The sequence below is a fragment of the Orbicella franksi genome, chromosome 5 (genome assembly GCF_964199315.1).
Source record: "Orbicella franksi chromosome 5, jaOrbFran1.1, whole genome shotgun sequence".
In the NCBI taxonomy this organism is placed as follows: domain Eukaryota; kingdom Metazoa; phylum Cnidaria; class Anthozoa; order Scleractinia; family Merulinidae; genus Orbicella; species Orbicella franksi.
The window spans coordinates 24,625,641-24,644,295 of NC_138149.1; the positions used below are offsets into that span (position 1 = coordinate 24,625,641).

The 18,655-nt window shown below is 39.4% G+C and overlaps 2 protein-coding genes across 2 annotated transcripts; both read left to right on the forward strand.

The window, feature by feature from the left end:
* The first annotated feature begins 1,165 nt into the window (after positions 1–1,165).
* Positions 1,166–18,393, forward strand: LOC145487185 (methyltransferase-like protein 27). The gene is made up of 4 exons (XM_081465913.1): positions 1,166–3,167; positions 15,638–15,776; positions 16,683–17,061; positions 17,879–18,393. Exons 2-4 carry the CDS (start codon positions 15,654–15,656, stop codon positions 18,055–18,057), a joined length of 681 nt encoding a protein of 226 aa, XP_081322039.1. The 5' UTR covers positions 1,166–3,167; positions 15,638–15,653; the 3' UTR covers positions 18,058–18,393.
* On the forward strand, positions 3,181–12,888 carry LOC145487183 (methyltransferase-like protein 27). The gene is made up of 4 exons (XM_081465910.1): positions 3,181–8,258; positions 10,252–10,390; positions 11,211–11,589; positions 12,002–12,888. The coding sequence occupies exons 2-4, from the start codon at positions 10,268–10,270 to the stop codon at positions 12,178–12,180; spliced, it is 681 nt and encodes a 226-aa protein (XP_081322036.1). The 5' UTR covers positions 3,181–8,258; positions 10,252–10,267; the 3' UTR covers positions 12,181–12,888.
* Positions 18,394–18,655: the final 262 nt, after the last annotated feature.

The following is an 18,655-nucleotide window of genomic DNA, read 5'->3' on the forward strand; positions in this document are numbered from 1 at the left end:
ACACGTTCTTTGCTTGGCTTCCACACATTTAATTTTCTTTCCGATCTATGGACTCGCTGCGATGAAACAGTCAAAGGATTTACTTCATTTGCCTAAAACCGCAAGAAATACTCGCAAAATTACAAATAAATTAATCACCGTCGCTTCTGCCGAAATAAACTTGCAAAGTAAACACGGTCTTATTTGTCACGTAGCGAAAGTGAAAGCTGCAACGTCAGCGCATTCCATGGCTGACGTAATACCTTTTGTCAGCGTATTTATTATTCCCTTTAAATCCAACGCTTTGATAAAGCGAAAAGAAAATATATTTTACCCACAAAAAAGAAAACAATATCCGTAAAATTGTTCGTGTGTTTATGTTTTAACAGCTTCTGGCGGAAAAACATCACACGTTGCGTGACTCAAAGTTTGGCCGAGCGGAGGTCTGCGTCTGGTCACCGACAAAAAATAAATAAATAAATAAATAAATAAACCACGGGTAAACCTAGAACCGCGCTCGGCCCATGGCCGCGCGCTTAACTACTGTTTTTGCTTTGCTCTATAGCATTTTCTATCCAACTAAGCTGTATATATATTTGGTGCCATTTGGCGATAGTGCCATGTGGCGAAGGTGGTAATAAGTTGAGTGAAAATTTGCTCTGTCGGCATGACAGTGTTTCTTTATGCCCTTGACGGAGGCAGATCTTAATTGCAAAATGCAAAACACAACAGTGTGGACTATACAAACTAGTACCAGCTTAGTTCGTGCCGCTTGAAAGCAACACGATCAACAATACTTAGATTGCTGATGAACATGTCGAAATGGCTTCGTAAACTTGAACCATTTGAAATTACTCACTCCATTACTACAAACAACATAATACAATACGCTACACTTCACAAAGCTTCTTACCGACGATATTAAGCTTCAAAGGCAGCTGTAAATGTGTTTCGGAACCTGCAGAAAGATCCGGTAAAACACCCTCACGATAAAAGTCACAATCGATAGGTTTCGAGCTTTCACCTGGCAAACACCGTCCCGTCCCCTAGTAAAATAACCTCAGAGGACACGGTCACAACGCATTTTCATTGGAAGAAACAACAACACATACAATTGGTCAGAAGGTGTCAGACATGTCTGCCACGCAGGACGAAAGTGCAACGCTACAAGCATATATCTATACAATCAACGTTGTTAATTTAAAAGATAGCGTTAAAATATAGAGCAAAATCCGTACCATAGTGGAAAATAGTCCAAAAAATTTCAATCTGAAACAAGACAAAGAACAAAGGTGAGTAAACTGGAGGTGTCATCATTTCCTTTGAGTTCAGGCTCGTGACTTTAACCTTCTTTGACCTTGATATAATATCCTATCTGATCTCATAAATATTGTCATAATTTCTAGGTTCCCTCTGGCACTCTCAAAGATATATCTTCTGGACAGAAATGCATTGCAAAATGAAATAAAAAGAAGCAAACTTACCGAAGTTGTCCGCAACACGCTTGACCAAGCTGGCCGAGTCCGTGTGACCCGTGTCACGCTCATTCACTCTGCTAATTTGGCGCCAAATATGACGGTATACGTATTACGTCAGACCCCACATTGACTGATCCATTTCAATCTTGACTTGTCCACTTCACTGTTGTATTTTTTTGCGGTTCGGCGCGCAAACAAGGCTGTTTCGTTTCGTGCCACGCTAAATCACTTTTAATTTCGTTCAATCATTTCTAATTACACTGGACCATTCCTTCTATGACTGAACAGCTCAACATTAAGTTAAGCTATTTGCTGTTTGCACGAATGACTTGACCTCGTACTGCACTATTTGTGTCTGCATTAAATCAGTTGGCACTACACTAGACCATTGGTCGGTGAGTTGAACCATTTCTTGGTGAATTAAATGATTTGTCGATTACTTCAACCGTCCCACCATTAATTACACCATTTTGAACCAGAACACTTGACCGTTTGTTGTCAGACCTGATCATTCTACGTATCGTAGTCAGATGGATTCTCATTTAAATAAACTGATCCTTATTAGTTTGTTCCATTTTGATATCGGTGACTGAACCATTTCTAAATTGTCTACATCATTTACTGTTTCAGTAGACCGTTTAACACAAGAACACCTAACTATTTGTATTTAGACAGTATCATTCGTCAATCATTTATTCCATTTCGCAAACCATCACTAAACCATTTATCTTGTATTTTTGGTGGTGGCGGCCGCCCATACTATGCACCTCTATATGCTGCAAGGCGAGAGTCATGTTTCGCGTGGTCAACTTCGGTCGTTATGTAATAGTACATGCCATATGTCACGTTAGCCTGAACGTTCGCATAAAAAGGAAAAAAAAAAGGATAAACATTGAGAGCTTGGGCCGCCTGTGATTTCAATAACTGCGAAATATTCTCTCTGTATAAAATTTTGAGTGACTACTTCGCCGTTAACTAAATTTCAATAACTGCGAAATATTCTCTCCGTATGATATATTAGGTGAGTACTTCGCCGTTAATGAAATTTCATTAACTGCGGAATATTCTCTCTGTACAATACATTGGTTGACTACTTCGCCGTTAATCAGGTGACAATTTCAATACCTGCGAAATATTCTCCCCTTATAATATATTGGGTGACTACCTCGCCGATTATGAAATTTCAATAAGCGCGAAATATTCTCCCTGTATAATTTATTGGTGCTTTTCAATTTGTTGCGAAATTTTATTGCTATCTATAGAGTAGAATAATTTCAAATTTTGCATTTGTCAAAGTACCGGTAACCTGGTCGCCAATTTTCATGGCTTGTGGTTTTCACTTGAGGGTTGACAGACCTACACGACTTCCACGGCTCGCTCCATATGTACATTTGCTTGTTTTTTTATTGATTTCGGTCTTCCGGCCTGCCTTTTAATCCCTGAGAGGACTTTTGACTCTTGGACTCGGCCCGGGCCTGGAAAAACCGTAATTTTCCAGTGGTTTTCCACTCATACTTACACGTGATCGCAGCATGCTCCTCCCCACCTCAGGACATTTGGCCAAACCTCATTTTGTAAAAATCCTGCAGCTTTCTAACCCTTCCTATTTCAAGCTTGGTTGTTCCTCTAAACAGACCTCCTTCAGTGATCCCGAGATCCGGTGCCCTTAAGAAGTTGTTAGCATTTTGCACGCCACCAGACAGATTCAAGGTTAGTTGAAAATAGTGATAACACACTTATTTTTATCAGAGGCATTGGTGATCATTGATCTTCAACATCTGAAATACAAAGAAACCCGTGACTAAACCAAACTTGTTCTTCGGCACACGTTTTACATTGTTTCAAGAAGATCCAAATTAGAACAAGTCAAAATCTCGTAATTAAAGGCTAACTTTAAATGGCTAAATAATTGTGGTTCCCTCAGCGAAATGACTTAAATCCGGAATTACATTTGAACCACTGTATATTACAAAAAGCCATTACCCCAGCAAGTCATCAGAGTCCCGAAATTATGTCGAACGTGTCAAGTTTAGGGAGCACACAAGAAGCTCGTACGCATATTTATAACCTGACCAAAACTTCGAAACCCTTTTTATGACCTAACCCTTAAATCAAAACCCTGTTTCAGACCCGCGTTGTAATTAGTTCCCTAGTTCAGACCAACGTTAAAGTACCGTAAACATAATTTGTGAAGGGCGTTTGTTGATTCTGTTTTCGATAATGATGAAAAAGTGACTTCTTCTTAAAAACATACCCATATCAAGGCTAGAGTGCAAAAATCATACCCTATTTATGACCAAAATCAGCTAAAATCGATAATCCATTTATGACCAAAACAGCTGAAAAACCATACCCTTTGGGGCCGCACATACCTATATAGCCCGACACCGCGGAAATACGTTTTTTGGGGCGCGATACAGTATTTTGCCGGTCAACGGTACACCTTAACAAAACTACAAAATGTCTGCAACTTTTACACTGTTTTCGCAGCGAGTCTCCTCGACAGTCAAACAGAGACAAAACTTAGAGCGCACACTGTAAACTTAACTTTTAAACTCCGCTCATTTGTTGGATAGTTCTCAGTTAATATTATATATTGTGCCAAAGACAAACTTAACTTGCACACGGTGTGAAATTGTTGTTGTTTCGTGAGAGTTCATGCTCGCAAGTGGCGAGCCAGTGGCAATTTACGTTACGATGTGCGATAAGGCTAAAACTAGGCGGCTTTTATGTTGCTGTAGCGGTGTTCTGAGGACATCAACTTCTCAAGTTTGTTGAATTGATGGGCTTTAACCGTATGAATCGGTATGTAAACGGCATTTCGATCAAATTCGTCGGGAAGACATGCTCGTGTTCGATTGGGGGCACTCACGTAAGTAAACACGGTCATCCTGCCCTCACTCGGTATCACCGAATTATAGACCAAGTTGGCCGAAATCGAAGCAGTACTTCGTATAAATCTTGGACACGTTGGTGTAACAAGTGTAGGACTGAATCCCCAAAAGGTTTCAAAATCTGACCTCAACTCGAGGAAGAATTCACCGAGGTATGTTTTATCATAAAATATCCAATTTTAATCATACTGTACTTCAGGAAGCTTGAGGCTGGCGAAAATAAAATTTTAAATTTTCATGTTTATTATTGTTTCTTTGTTTCTTGTCATAATTTCGAATTGTTGCAGTTCTGTATTTTGCTTATAGCGCCTCTAAAGTGTGAAAATTATTTTAAACTAGTTGCATAGCTATAAGAGTTTAGAAAAAAAAGCTATTTAGCTATTAGAAAAAACCGCAAGAAGTACATGGCATCTGATTATCTAAAGATGGCAGAAGACATGGAATACAAAGCTGTTCAAAGGATAACTAAAAATACATGCATATGTTATTGTAAGACAATAAAAATACCATAAAATCTGGGTAATAACAACTTCCAGATAAAACTCAATAAATGAATTTCATTTTTAGTTATAAATAGGCTATCCCCCCTGTATTCACACAACAATCTCCTGACTATAAGGCCACCCAGACAATTTCTGACCACATTACTTTAGAGCCTGAGACTCTGTATAACTTTCTAAAATTAATATTTGTTTACATATTACTATTATCTGGATTTCCTAATAAAAAACTTCTTCGATTGTACATTTTTTTCTATTCTGGCTCAGCAAAAGTCCTTTTAGATACTGTCCACGGATGATTTCCACAACATCAATGCTGTAAAAACACCAACTGAGAGAACACTGACCAATGCTCTCCATATGGCAACTCCTCTCCTGAGAATAAAAGTGTCTTGCCCAAAAACACAACACAATGTCCTTGACCAGGGCTCGAACACGGACCGCTCGATCCATTGCTGAGCGCACTAACCACAAGGCCACCGCACCTCCCACCTTGTCCCTTAGGCCTAACCTTAACCCTAAACCTAAAAAAAGGAGTCTGTAGATTTCAGTTAACTTTACCTCTTTTATCACTTGTGTATTTGAGACAATTTCTAATTTCCTCACTTTCTGCCATTCAGTTTACTGTACCAAAGCCTGATTTTAAGTGATTCGCAACTACTCACGGAACTTGTTTTTGCAACTTACAACTTCAGACTTCGCACAAAATTTCTCACTGGAGAAAGCAATGTTGTAGAACTTAAGTGATGAACTAAATGTAATAAATATTAATTTGTAAGAAATGTATCTGATCTTTAATACATGCTTTTGAGTCTAGTATCTGAGTTAGATGCAGCGAAGATATATTACCAATGGTTTGTAGACGACAGTAAGCCAATTCAGAGACCCAGTGGCATAAACAAACCCACTTGTTAGCCAATTTATCACAGGAAAAAAAAATAAATACATATAATTACATATATATAATTTATTGCCATCAGGTGCTATAATGTCTTGTAATAAAGTGGTTACAAGTTAAGTAAGAATCTTACAGAAGGGAGGATGATACAATATTATTACTAAGGGGATCATAATAAATTTCATATTGATTCAAAGCATGTGATATGTACATGTATGATTGCAATGTAAAAATTATTTTGTAGTGATTGAGCAAAGCTCATCTGAATTAAATTAAATGAAAGGAAAAACAACAACAGTCAATTATTTATATAAGTTGATACAATGCACATGTAGGATAGGGAAATAAAAATCGAAAAGCTTCAAATGACTGAGTAAACAAAATAAACTAGTGGGTTTCATTGAGGAGTTGATTACTGCCTCTCTGAAATGTTGAATGTCTTTTCAGCATCAAAAGAAGTGAAACTTGACCACATGCCATAAGTGGAAGCGGTTTCTTGTAAAAAAATACAGGTGTTTGGGCATTTTAAAATATTTAGTTACATGTACATACATGTACCAGGAAACGGTCTTGAAAATTTCCATGTACTATCAACATTTAATCGATGTAAACAAAAAAGACCTCAAGCAAGGAAAAATTGTCAATGAACCGAGCATATTGAGCGGTCTTGAACGTTTTCAGTATTTCCAGCGTTCACTGCGGTCAACAAATCACTATATTTTCGATTTCTACTCCCTTCGCAAACGCCACCATTATATAAATGTAGGCTTAAACAATCTTTAATGATACAGTAATATCTTGTGAATGAAATGAACAAATGTAACAAATGTTTTATTCTGACAGCAAACGACAGGTACAAAAAATTTATTTCCCGCGTTCCAAAAGGCGCAGAAAGTCAGAAAGGTGATAGAAACGCCAAAACGCCAGTCTTTAAAGACAAATTCTTACCAAAGTTTCTTGGACGCGTTGCGAAATATAATCTCAATGAACAAGCACCACATGTCGGCGCAAAGTATACATCTGATGCCCGATTTAGGACGCGTGCACTGAGCAAACTATTTTGTGACGCATCACACATCACACAAGTAGGTCACTTGATTCACATATCATCTCATCTCTATCATCTTGTCATCGGACGTCTGTTCAAACGCTAGACTAAGGCCCAGTTCAGACGTCGTGCTTCTGCCGTGCCGAACTAAATTGCAATTTGGTTCGACTGTAGCACGGCAGGAAATCAACTCTGATTCAGACGTCGTGCCAGAGTCCTTGTGATGCCATGTGATGCCTTGTGATGCCTTGTGATGCCTTGTGATGCCTTGTGATACCTTGTGATGCCTTGTGATGCCTTGTGATGCCTTGTGATGCCTTGTGATGCCTTGTGATGCCTTGTGATGCCTTGTGATACCTTGTGATGCCTTGTGATGCCTTGTGATGCCTTGTGATGCCTTGTGATGCCTGGTGATGCCTGGTGATGCCTGGTGATGCCTTGTGATGCCTTGTGATGCCTTGTGATGCCTTGTGATGCCTTGTGATGCCTTGTGATGCCTTGTGATGCCCTGTGATGCCCTGTGATGCCCTGTGATGAGTTGTGATTTCCTGTAAAACAATCTTGACACTTTGTGAATACCTTCCTGGGGGCTGTACGTTCCAATATCATTCTCGACCCCAGTCCTTTGGTGCAGTTACTACGTTACATAAGGGCAAGCGCCGCAAGCGCATACATGGAAAGATCTACGCACGGTGTTCCGAATTAGGTCTCTATAGAATTGTGATATGTGATGTGATCACAAACTTTATGTGGTAATGACAATCTTCCTAAATCGTGCATGGTATGCGCAAAGTGAGTGTGAATAAAACGGTCCCGACTTACATGTAGTACCTTCACCATTTCGCGCAAATTACACTTTAAATCCAACCAGTCTTCAAAATCCTTGCAAAACCTGCATACAGGACCAATCTTCTGCTTTGCTGGATACCCATCGTCGATTTTGACAATTCTGAGGCGAGGGCGGCTGAAGCAACACGATCCACGCTTCGTCCGCTCGAGCTGGCTCGAGTCAGCAAACTACACATTACTCCACACAAAATGACTCCCCTGTACCGCTATTCTTTACGAACATTGCCTGAGTATTAAAAACCCATTTAAGGACGTCAAACTCACCAATAACGAGAAGTATCAAGGATATTTTCAACCTTAAAACGAAGCAAAACACCGATCTCAGAGAACTGATCGATCGAAGGACAACACAGCCCGATGGTGATGACCACTGACCAGTTACTGTGACGTCAAAAAACGTATTTCCGCGGCGTCATATAGCCCAGATAAGGGAGTACACCCCTCTCCCCCCCGGTTTGGTTACGGCGCAGAAAAGCAACGGACTGCGTTGCGAAAGAAAGCCCTTTGCGCCCACTAGACACTCTACAGGAGTTCGTAACGTGACCGCTGGTTTTCCTAGCTTATGGTTTTCATTTAAAGGGTGACATAACGATAACAGCCAAGATATCAGTTGTAGGTAGCAAAAAAGTTGTTTATTTAGAGAAATTTTCTGTCATCACCAACGCGCTTCAAGTGCGGATGGTTTGTCACGACTTGACAAATTTTGGCCGAAACGGACAAATCTTCCAACGCACCACTGACAAAGGGTCGGGACGCACTGGACTGACAAAATTTGTTTGGCCCTTCCAAAAATCTCGACAAAATTTGTCTCTGCCAAATTTTTAATTTGTCAAGCGTGGGCGCATTGAATCACAGCAAAATATTTGTTAACCAGAAGTGTCAATCACATGGAAATTAACACCATATTTTGCCGCTTGTTTCTTTGGACCGTTGCCCCTTTTTCTGCTCTCGTCTGCTCTTGAATCCTCAGCTTGGCTACTTTCAATTTGATTACATGTAGTCGTGAAACTTGCACTTGTACTTGTACTCGGCTGACTCGGGTGGACATACGGACGTACAAATTGAGCAGAGCTTGGTCCTGGAGATGCAGCTGGAACGCTAACGTAGACTTGGGAACCGTAATAGTTGTACTGTGCGAACGGATCGTCATGAAGCATACCGAGGTACGAATCTTCCATGTTTATCGTTTGATTGCCGCGCAAATATAAATTTAATTTCGGCGGGCTTCGGACTGAAATACTCCGACTAAAAATAGAGATCAAATTTTCTTGATTGACATTTTCCTTCAAATCATGGCGTGTAAATTGACAAATCTGTCAGATTTCACGCCTGACAAAAATTTGTCCTGCTCCGAGGCAGGACGACGGCGTCTTTGAAGTTTGGTAAGCCTTGACAAAATTTGGTAGATCTAAAAATCACCGGACGCACTTGTCTCGGGGAATTGATGACAGATTTTTTCGCAAAATAAACAAAATTTGCCCAGTGCGTCCGGGCCCAAAATTTGTCCCGGATAAAAGCTGGACAAAATCATTTAAATAAACAAAATTGTGTTTATCCTGTCAGTCATTTGTCAAAAAGCTTTTAACGGTATAAATTTAGCGTCTGGGTTGTTTCTCGCGTGTGTTGCGAAACTAGATTTGAACGAATTTGATGACTTTTTCCGCAGTCAATGAGACAAAAAATTTTCACGACAAAATTTGTCCTCGGATTTTGTCATGGACAATTTCAATTTTGCCTGCTAGTGCGGATCGGCCCTTTAAAGTCAAACAGTTGTTTTTGTTTATTTATATATCTACTTCTGAGAAAGAAAGATATATCAAACGCTATTTGGTAACTCTGAAACACCCTGTTGTCCTTTTTTTAAAAAAAAAATAATCCGAGCTGTTACAAATCGAAATAACCACATTGCAGTGTTTCGTAATACGTACGTAGAAATTATGCAATCACTGGCAAATGTGATGAACTCTTTTTCATATATTTTATATATTTTATGCATAAGATTTTATAAGAGTATCGGGGCTGAAATTTTGAAAATAATATAATTTTATGTGTTGAAAATTTGTACCAAAAAAATACAACTAAATACAATTGTACTAAGCCGTATAAAATTCCTTCCTTTCTAAATTCAAAGCGGCAAAACTAGTCAAAAAAGAACAGAAACAGCACTAGCCATATCAGGTTTAATGCCAATAATATTGCTACCAGAAGTTTTGTGTGTCATATCAGGTTTTATTCAAGTCACGATAGCAAAGATAATCTGACATTGTGTCGACATAGTCCACTTTGGATTCCTATAATTAGCCCGCGAGTAGGCACAAGCGCGCGGCATAGCCGCGGGCGCGAAATCGAGCGGCGAAGCCGCGAGACGAGACCTGAGGACGAGACTTTCTTGGTGCCTCTTCACCAAACTCCCTCCCGCCGGATCCCTTTGCTCTTCGCCGCTCGCCTGCTTGCAGGCTATCCTATAATATAAGAATATTCACAAGAATGTTTTAGCCGAAATTAAGGTTCGAATAGCAGCCGCTGTTCGGGAAAGGAGCCCGCGCTTCTTCCCCTAAGGCTAACTAATTACATGTAGCGAATTTATTATAATCTTTTTGAACAGGCATCTCAAGCGAACAATGGCAGTGTACGACACCACTCACGAAAAATACTTTGGTAAAATATTAAGCCAGCTAACAAACCAGACGACAGAAGAAGAGATAAAAAATGTTTACGACAAATGGGCGACCAATTATGACAAGGTATGCACACACTAGCAATAGGTCTGGGGATTAAAGGCGTTATTTTTTTTTTTCCTTTTTTTTTTTTAAAGATATGATCTCAGGGGCGCACAACTTACGTGTTCCTATTAAAGGCATCAATATATCCAAAAAGCGACTATTTTTCTTTTCCAAAAAAAAAAATGCTTTTCGCTTTTTCAGTTAGATCTTATCGCGATCTTTAATTTAAAAAAATGTTCACGGAGAAAAGGTTGATTCTAAAATAAGCAAAGGTATAACTGAAAAAAACAAACAAACAAACAAACAAAACAAAAAGAAAGAAAAAACGTTTCTTTGCGTTGATTACCCCTAACTGATAGCTGTCAACGGCTTGTCACGAGAAGTAAACGAAAGAGGTACTCGTACGTAATGTACGCGACAGATTTCAGCGTACGGTAGTTTGGTAGTCGACGAGGTGTTCTGAGTTTTCCCTGTTCGCAGATTGTTGATGTAAGTTTTAAAAAAGTCGGTTGCTATGATGAAATTCGCATCTTTCCTATCTAAGCTGTTTTAAAACATGGTTGCTTTTGTTTCGTTGATATTCTTCAGTAAGTAATTTCCATGTCACCTCCAGGGCCTATGTCGATGATCTTGCTGCACGATGCCTTGTTTGTCAGTTCTTCAAAACGTTTATTTCACATGTGCCTGTTATATATCTGTATATATATCAATCCGAAAGCATTATTGATCTTAAACGTCAGAGTGATATTTCATTTGTTCTCCTCCTCCTTCAGTTCCAAACATCTCGCCATCAATAAAACAGCCGGGTTTACTTGTTTGTTTGTGATTGCTGTGCTTTTAGGACGTCCTGCATGGAGCCGGCGTCGCTTATCACAAGCCGCTGGCCAAATCTTTAGACGCCGCAATCAAACAGGTTTACCAAGACGAAACGCAAAGCCAGATCAAGATTATTGACGCGGGTGCCGGAACAGGGCTTGCTGGTGTCGAACTATCCAAACTTGGCTACACGAAAATTGACGCTATTGATATCTCACAAGAAATGTTAAATGAAGCAAAAAAGACGAAGGCCTACACGAAGATCATCTGCGCCCCACTGAATGAACAGCGCAATCCCGAGATAGAAACAGGAGAGTATCATGGGCTGATCTGTACTGGCACACTCATGCCGGCACATATTCGACCAAAGGCTCTTGAGGAGATGATGAGGATGGTGAAAAGTGGTAAGGATGAGAGAGTTAGTTTGAATGTGGCGCGAAAGAATAAGTTTCTAGAAAAGGGGGAAGGCGGAGATGTCTTTTGTACAACGTAATTATACAGTGTAATTCTGACTGGACTTGCAGAAACACCTGTCACAAACACCTGTAAGTGACACAAAAGAACAGTTCTTGTCGAATCTGTGCTGTATTATTCTGACCGGATTTTCTAAAGATTCAGGTCAAATAACTCAATAGGCTTCTCGCTCTATTTTTTGGCATGATCGCATGTACGCCGTTTTTTGCTGTCTATTTTACGTTACGTAAATGTTGTTATAATTCAACAGTCGTAATGTATTTCAAGAACTACTAATTAATGAATTTGATTTGACTCAAGGCTGACAGGGTCTTCCGCCATTTTCTTTTGCCCTTATTGCAGGAGGAATCTTCAGCTTTACAATGCGCAATCAAGATGTAAAGCAATATGAAGATAAGATGCTGGAGCTGGAGAAATCAGGAAAATGGCAGAATATTTCCAGGGAGAAAATGCCATATTTCGGCAGCGAAGGTTTACCAAAAGAAGTCAACGGATTCGTCTACAAAGTTCTGAAGAATTAAGTTTCAGCTGTTCTTCTCAGTAATAAAGGAACGTTTACATTATTTAATTATTTTGTTATTTTCATATTCTATGAAAAATACACAATTGCAAGATTAAAGATTAAATTTAGAAGAAAGAATGCCTTTTGTTCAATTTGATTGAGAACTTTTTCGACGGTTGATAAAGTTATTTGGCCTTTTCCAATTCGGACACATATTACAGTTTTTCAGCTATTTACGGGTGAATGGTTTCAATCGGGTTATCTATACTTAACAGAAAAAGGTTTTCCTAGCCGGGAAAAACAAATCATACACACGCACAATCAACTGTTCAAACATAGAGCGAAAGATCGATCTATTCATGCTCGTGACTGCATGAGATGCCCAAAAACTCTGAGGGGGTCCGGTATTACTTTTTTGTACAGACTATACCCCAAAAGTTATGGTCTTTTAAATAGCTGTTTTGGTCAGGAAATAGGAATCGATTTTGGCCATTTTGGTCTCAAATAGAGTATGTTTTTTGCACTCTGATCTAGTGTTGAATTGAGTATGTTTGTTTAGAAGGAAGTACTTTTTCATCGTTTTAATGGTCAACAACAATAGCCCTGCGCAAATTATGTCTGAAATAGGGTATCAAATATTTGGTCAAATCCTAAATAGCGTGGGGAAAATCTGAGAGTTTGGTCTGAAAAAGAGTAATGGTTTTGGGAAGCGCGCTGCGCACCCCCCCCCCCCAATTTTTCTTTGTGTACCCACCCCCGGGAGACTAATCAGATCCGGTTTAAATTCCACGTATTTATTCAGCTTATAGTCCCATTGTACTCTCTCTGCGTTATATCACTGATTACAGGTCCCCCATTTGCTTTTTACATCATTGATAGGTTCACGAAACCTTACGAAACAATGAATCTAACACTTCTTGTCCATGATCAGCCAGATTGTTGAACTAGGAATTGGTAAACTCGTCATTTCGTTGTTAAATTAATACTCATGATTCGAAGCGGTACGTCTTGATGACTTGACTAAAAGTTTTTTTCTGCTTTTTTTCGTGAAGAATTCGATTTGTTTACTTGTTTATTTGTTTGTTTGTTTGTTTGTTTGTTTGTTTTTGAGCATGACGTGTTCGAACAAGCTGCTTCCTAACCAGACGTCCTTATGGCTCATCTCGCAATTTGCGCTATGGAAAAAAAAATGAAGAACAAAAAGCCAAATGTCTCGCAATGTCAACCCTCTCACCTGGGGCTGATTTCACTTGTAGAACTACTTGTGCTGCCGCTGAAGAAATACCCCATGTAGCTTCTAAATAACCCCTACTTTACTACTTTTTGGTGCTCTAAGTAAGTACATAGTAAGCATTGTGCAGGCTATCATAGGAGTCAAGCTTAGTTGAAAATGATAAGTAGTTAACATGGTTAATGAAATCTCTACTTTTAAATCAGTCGAAGGCATTATTGTTAGGAAATGATTTCAATCCGGGATGTAGTCGAACGAAGCGGCCAATCAACATCAGTTTCGAATTAATTATCAGTGGTAAATAAGACCTTTATGAAATACGCTCATTGCGCGAGCAAAATTAATTCAGTTTGCTTTGCTTGTTGTGCAATCTGAACAGCCGTCGTCGTAGATTTATTTTCATTGGAGATTCGAAAAAAAAAAAAAAAGAGGAAGAAGAAGAAGAAGAAAATATTCATGCTTTTAGCTGTGCATCATCGAAATATACTGCGCCTCGAACGCCTCTTACGCATATTTTAAAAATTATTTCGTGTTGTCCAAATTCCCGCGTAAATTGAGTTATGCATCTCGATGCATGACTCAGTTGTTAACAAAGTGGCCGCGGGGACCTTCTGTCTGTCCGATGTTTTTATCCATAGTGAAAGTATACTGTGTGCGAAGTGCCGAGCGACGCATGAGAGACCACCTATAACGCGCCCGTATCAATGGTTGAGGGGTGACAGGTCTACACGACATAGGTCTACACGTGACATTTGCAAATTCCGATTCTTTTTTTTTTTTATCTTTATTTATTTATTTATTTATTTATTTATTTTTGTCGTCGTTGCTTTTGTATTACACTTGTTCGTAAAAGAGGCCATAAAACAAAGAAGACCTTTCTTTCTCCGGGCAATAGTTCTTTTGTTGGCACATCGATAACAGTATTTGTTCTCAAACATTGTTTTCCATATTTAAATGTACAACAAATTAAACAAAGGAACTCTTTCTTTAAGTGAAAAAATGTTCTTTTGCTGACACATCAATAACAATAGATCCTGGGTAGATGCAAAGGCAAAGGTAAAGCTGCCAGAGACGAGCGAAGCGAGCCGTCGAAAACGAAAGCCCTCTCATTTTGTGCCAGGCTCCTTACCAGTTAGCTTCGCTCTCGCTTTTCGCTCCTCGTCCGACGCCCGTGCTAGTACAAGCGGCTCGCGGCATCGCCGCTAGCATGTCACGCTCACACTCACGCTCGCACGCTTACTTGTTTTGCGTTTTTCCCCACGGATTCTCGAGGAAAAGAGAGACTGCTCACAGTGCAGCTTTTGTCGACTTTCTATCACGGCCGTAACGCATGCCATCTAGATACCACCTGAAGAGCTCAACATTACCTTCGCTATTAGGAGGAATGAAGGATTTATATATTTTAGACCGACTATGCTTGATGTCGGCAAAATAATAGCACTAGCCTGTTGGATTATCCTCCGCTTCAGTGATTTTAAAATGTATGATTTTGTAAACCCCGTGGAAAAATTGAGTTCCTATTTCAAACTGCAAAATTAGTTAAGTTGGAACAAACTTTTGCCATTTTTGATGGCTATCTACTACAGCCCTGAGATCACTTCAAAAGAATTCATGCCATGGATTAGACTGTCGTCATAAAATACGGCATGGTATACCATGTGAACCGTTGCCTGTTAGAAAAGTAAGAAATAACGCTTTAAAATGTTATAATCGTTATAAGGCGGCAAAAGAAACCTACGAAAAGTTTTCTTATTGTTTATTTTGTTGCTGTTTTTTTTTGTTTTGTTTTGTTTTGTTTTGTTTCCTTTTTCAGTGTGTGAAATAGCTCCTTGTTAAATCAATTACTCAATCTACTCTAACTACCCTTGTAACAAGTTACACCAACCTCAAAAATCTATCTACCGTACGGCGAGTTTTGAGGTTAACCATTATCTTCTATGTCATTCAATTTTCCCAATCTCGTTTCTTTTCTTTTCGCTTCACCGCTTTTTTTCTTTCCATCCTTTCCTTTTCGTTAGTTTTCTTTCCTTTCCTTTTCTTTCCTTTTCCTTGTTCACTTTATAATTACTTCACTTAACATTATTTAAGCTCAACTCAGCTCTCATCACAATACTTTATAACTTTATATTTACAAGAAGAATGAAAAGACTGAGATAGACATGCAAACTAATCAAATTTAATAGCTTGTGTCACAGCCACAGACTGCAAATTTATTCACATGTTCTTAATCTCATTCCCTCATCAGGTATCTTAAGCAAGCGATGGCATTGTTCGACACTAGTTATGAAAAGTACTTTGGTAATAGGTTAACCCAACTGACAAACGAGACGACAGAGGATGAAATAGCAAATGTCTACGACAAATGGGCGACCGAGTATGACAAGGTATACACTCACTAGCAATAGGAGCAGTAATGTGTTTATCTAAGGCTCGTTGATCTCTTGGGACAACGAACCTGTTCCTTGAAAGATCTGTTGTCAAGATGATTTTGTAATGGCTGAAAAACCTTTTGGCATTTTCGGTCATTAAGCCTACTGATCCAGGACGAGGAGGAGTTTCCCGTGAGTTGTACTTGCTGGCTCCTTGAATTTTATCTGATTGGATTAATTTTTTTTTTTCCACCCATGTCCCCGACTGGAACCACAACCGCTGGCCCAATCCTCCCCTGCCCCTTAAGGTAAAGCCTTGGAACTACACCCCCGAGTGCGTTACACGTCGTTACTGTGTAAATTCAGGAGATGTGTTAGCTGGTGTGAAAACGCTTACATGGAAATTTTGCTTAAAAGAAGTTGAGATATTCTGGCGGGAAAAAGGGAAAGACATGCGTTTGCCAACATTGTAGAAAAACCGATTTAAAAATGTTTCTGCCTTGGTTATTTCGTGGCCCTGATGGGTCCTAGATGAATTCTGAAAAGAACAAACGAACGAACAAGCAAACCAAAAAAAAAATGCCTTGTTGTGTATCCCCATGTTCTAAGAGCTTTTTGTCTTTGCTAACCAAGGACAGTCCATGCATGTATGCAAAGATTCTTGACAAAAAATGAATGCCGCATGAATATAGGTGTTTTGCTTCACTCATCTTAGTGAATGAGTAACTGCCATACCGCCTCCAAGATCTCCAAAATCCACTGTTTATTTTTCCTGTAAAAGCTTCGTCCCACATGTCAATAAATCAAGTCAGAGATGTTTCACCTCCCTCCCCCCCCCCCCTCTTCTGCCCCTTCCTACGACGTTCTTGACATCAATACAGTTGGGTGTATTTTTTTGTTTATTGTGTTTTTATATTTAAGGATGTCCTGCATGGAGCCCGCGTCGCTTATCACAAGCCGTTGGCCAAATCTCTAGATGCCGCTATCAAACAGGCTTTCCCGGACCAAAAGCAGAGCCAGGTTAAGATAATTGACGCAGGTGCCGGAACAGGGCTTGCTGGTGTCGAACTTTCCAAACTTGGCTACACGAAAATTGACGCTATTGATATTTCACAAGAAATGTTAAATGAAGCAAAAAAGACGAAGGCCTACACGAAGCTCATCTGCGCCCCACTGAATGAACAGCGGAATCCCGAGATAGAAACAGGAGAGTATCATGGGCTGATCTGTACTGGCACACTTGTTCCAGCTCATGTTCGACCAGAGGCTCTTGAGGAGATGATGAGGATGGTGAAAACAGGTAAGGATGAGATAGTTGATTTGCAAGTGACGCGAATGAATACATTTCTAAAAAACGGAAGGCGGAGATGTCTTTTTGCAACGTAATTCAGTTGGCAGCGTAATTGTGAATTGATTTGCAGAAACACCTACAAGTAGCTCCACGCGGGCGACGAGTTCATTGACCACCCTCTGCCCCGGCTGGGAGATTGCCTACTGGCCTAACCCCTTTACGCATCCAGGTCAATGGAAATAAGTTTAAGTTTGGGTGTCTTTCTTGGTTATCTCGAAAACGTCAAATACAAAGAAACATCGATCGAGTCTTCCTAGGTTTGAAATCAACGCAGGCACTTTAATTTTGGCTAGGACAAATGGGCGTAATGGAGATAATTGAATGATTAAACTGACTTATATCTGCATGGTCGGTTTTGATTTAACTACTGATGAAAGACTCAGACGCTCCACTCCATGGGTATCTGGAATTTGAACGTGAAAAACATTACTGGATATAACGATCTAAAAAATAAACAAAACCAGAGAGAAGGTTAACAAACACAGTGAGTTTGTATTAGTATTATTTTCTGACACCAGCCTTTGACTGCGTTGAGTTTTCAAGATCCCTTCTTAGTCACGGTCTCGTCGCATTCTTTCACCATGTCAGTTATAAAACAGAACGGACACACTGACGACTTTTTCTACTATTTTTCGTTACGTGCGGCTACATTGCTGAAATGCAATGTATATTTAGTAATGTGTTTTCGAGAAGTAGTACAAATAGGTAATACGTTTTTACTAAGGTTGACTGGGTCTTCCGCCATTTTGTTTTTACCTTATTGCAGGAGGTCTCTTCAGTTTTACAATGCGCGATCAAGACGTGAAGCAATATGAAGATAAGCTGCTGGAGCTGGAAAAAACAGGAAAATGGAAGATTTTCTCCAAGGAGACGATGCCATATTTTGGTGATAGAGATTTGCCCAAAGAGGTCAACGGATTCGTCTACAAAGTACTAAAAAATTAAACTTCGAATGTTCAAAGAAAATAATATAGAAATGTTACTAGCTGGACCATAATATTTGTTATTTTCGTGTTCAGTAAAAAATACAATATTCAAGACTGGATTAGATTAAAAAACGCCTCTGGCTGATTTGGTGTGTCGACTTCTTTTAACAGTTGAAGTTACTTGGTCTTTTCCAATTCGGAAATGTGTAAAAGTATTTTGTTCACCATGAGTTATTTTCGAGTTTCATGTAACATGAAAAATTAACAGAAAACACGAATTGAAAAGTTTTGAAAAAGGGAGGGAAAAACTAGTTTATTTGATGTGTCAAGTTTTAATCATAACCATTGAAAAAAAGATATAAAGCTTTCCCCGCAATAAAACGTTAATCATTTCAATCATTTTCGGGTGATTGGTCGAAACTATGGCCTCAGCGACGTTTACATGTATTAACTGTAATTGATTTCACCTAACTGACGCTATATTCATCCGCTAAGGACGAATATACGGCCGTTCAATGCCTAGGGTCTCCTGTTCCTTTTCGGAAAAATGAGTCCATATAAAGAGACTATGTCCAAAAAAAAAAATGATTATTGCATGATTGAAAGATTGCTGCATA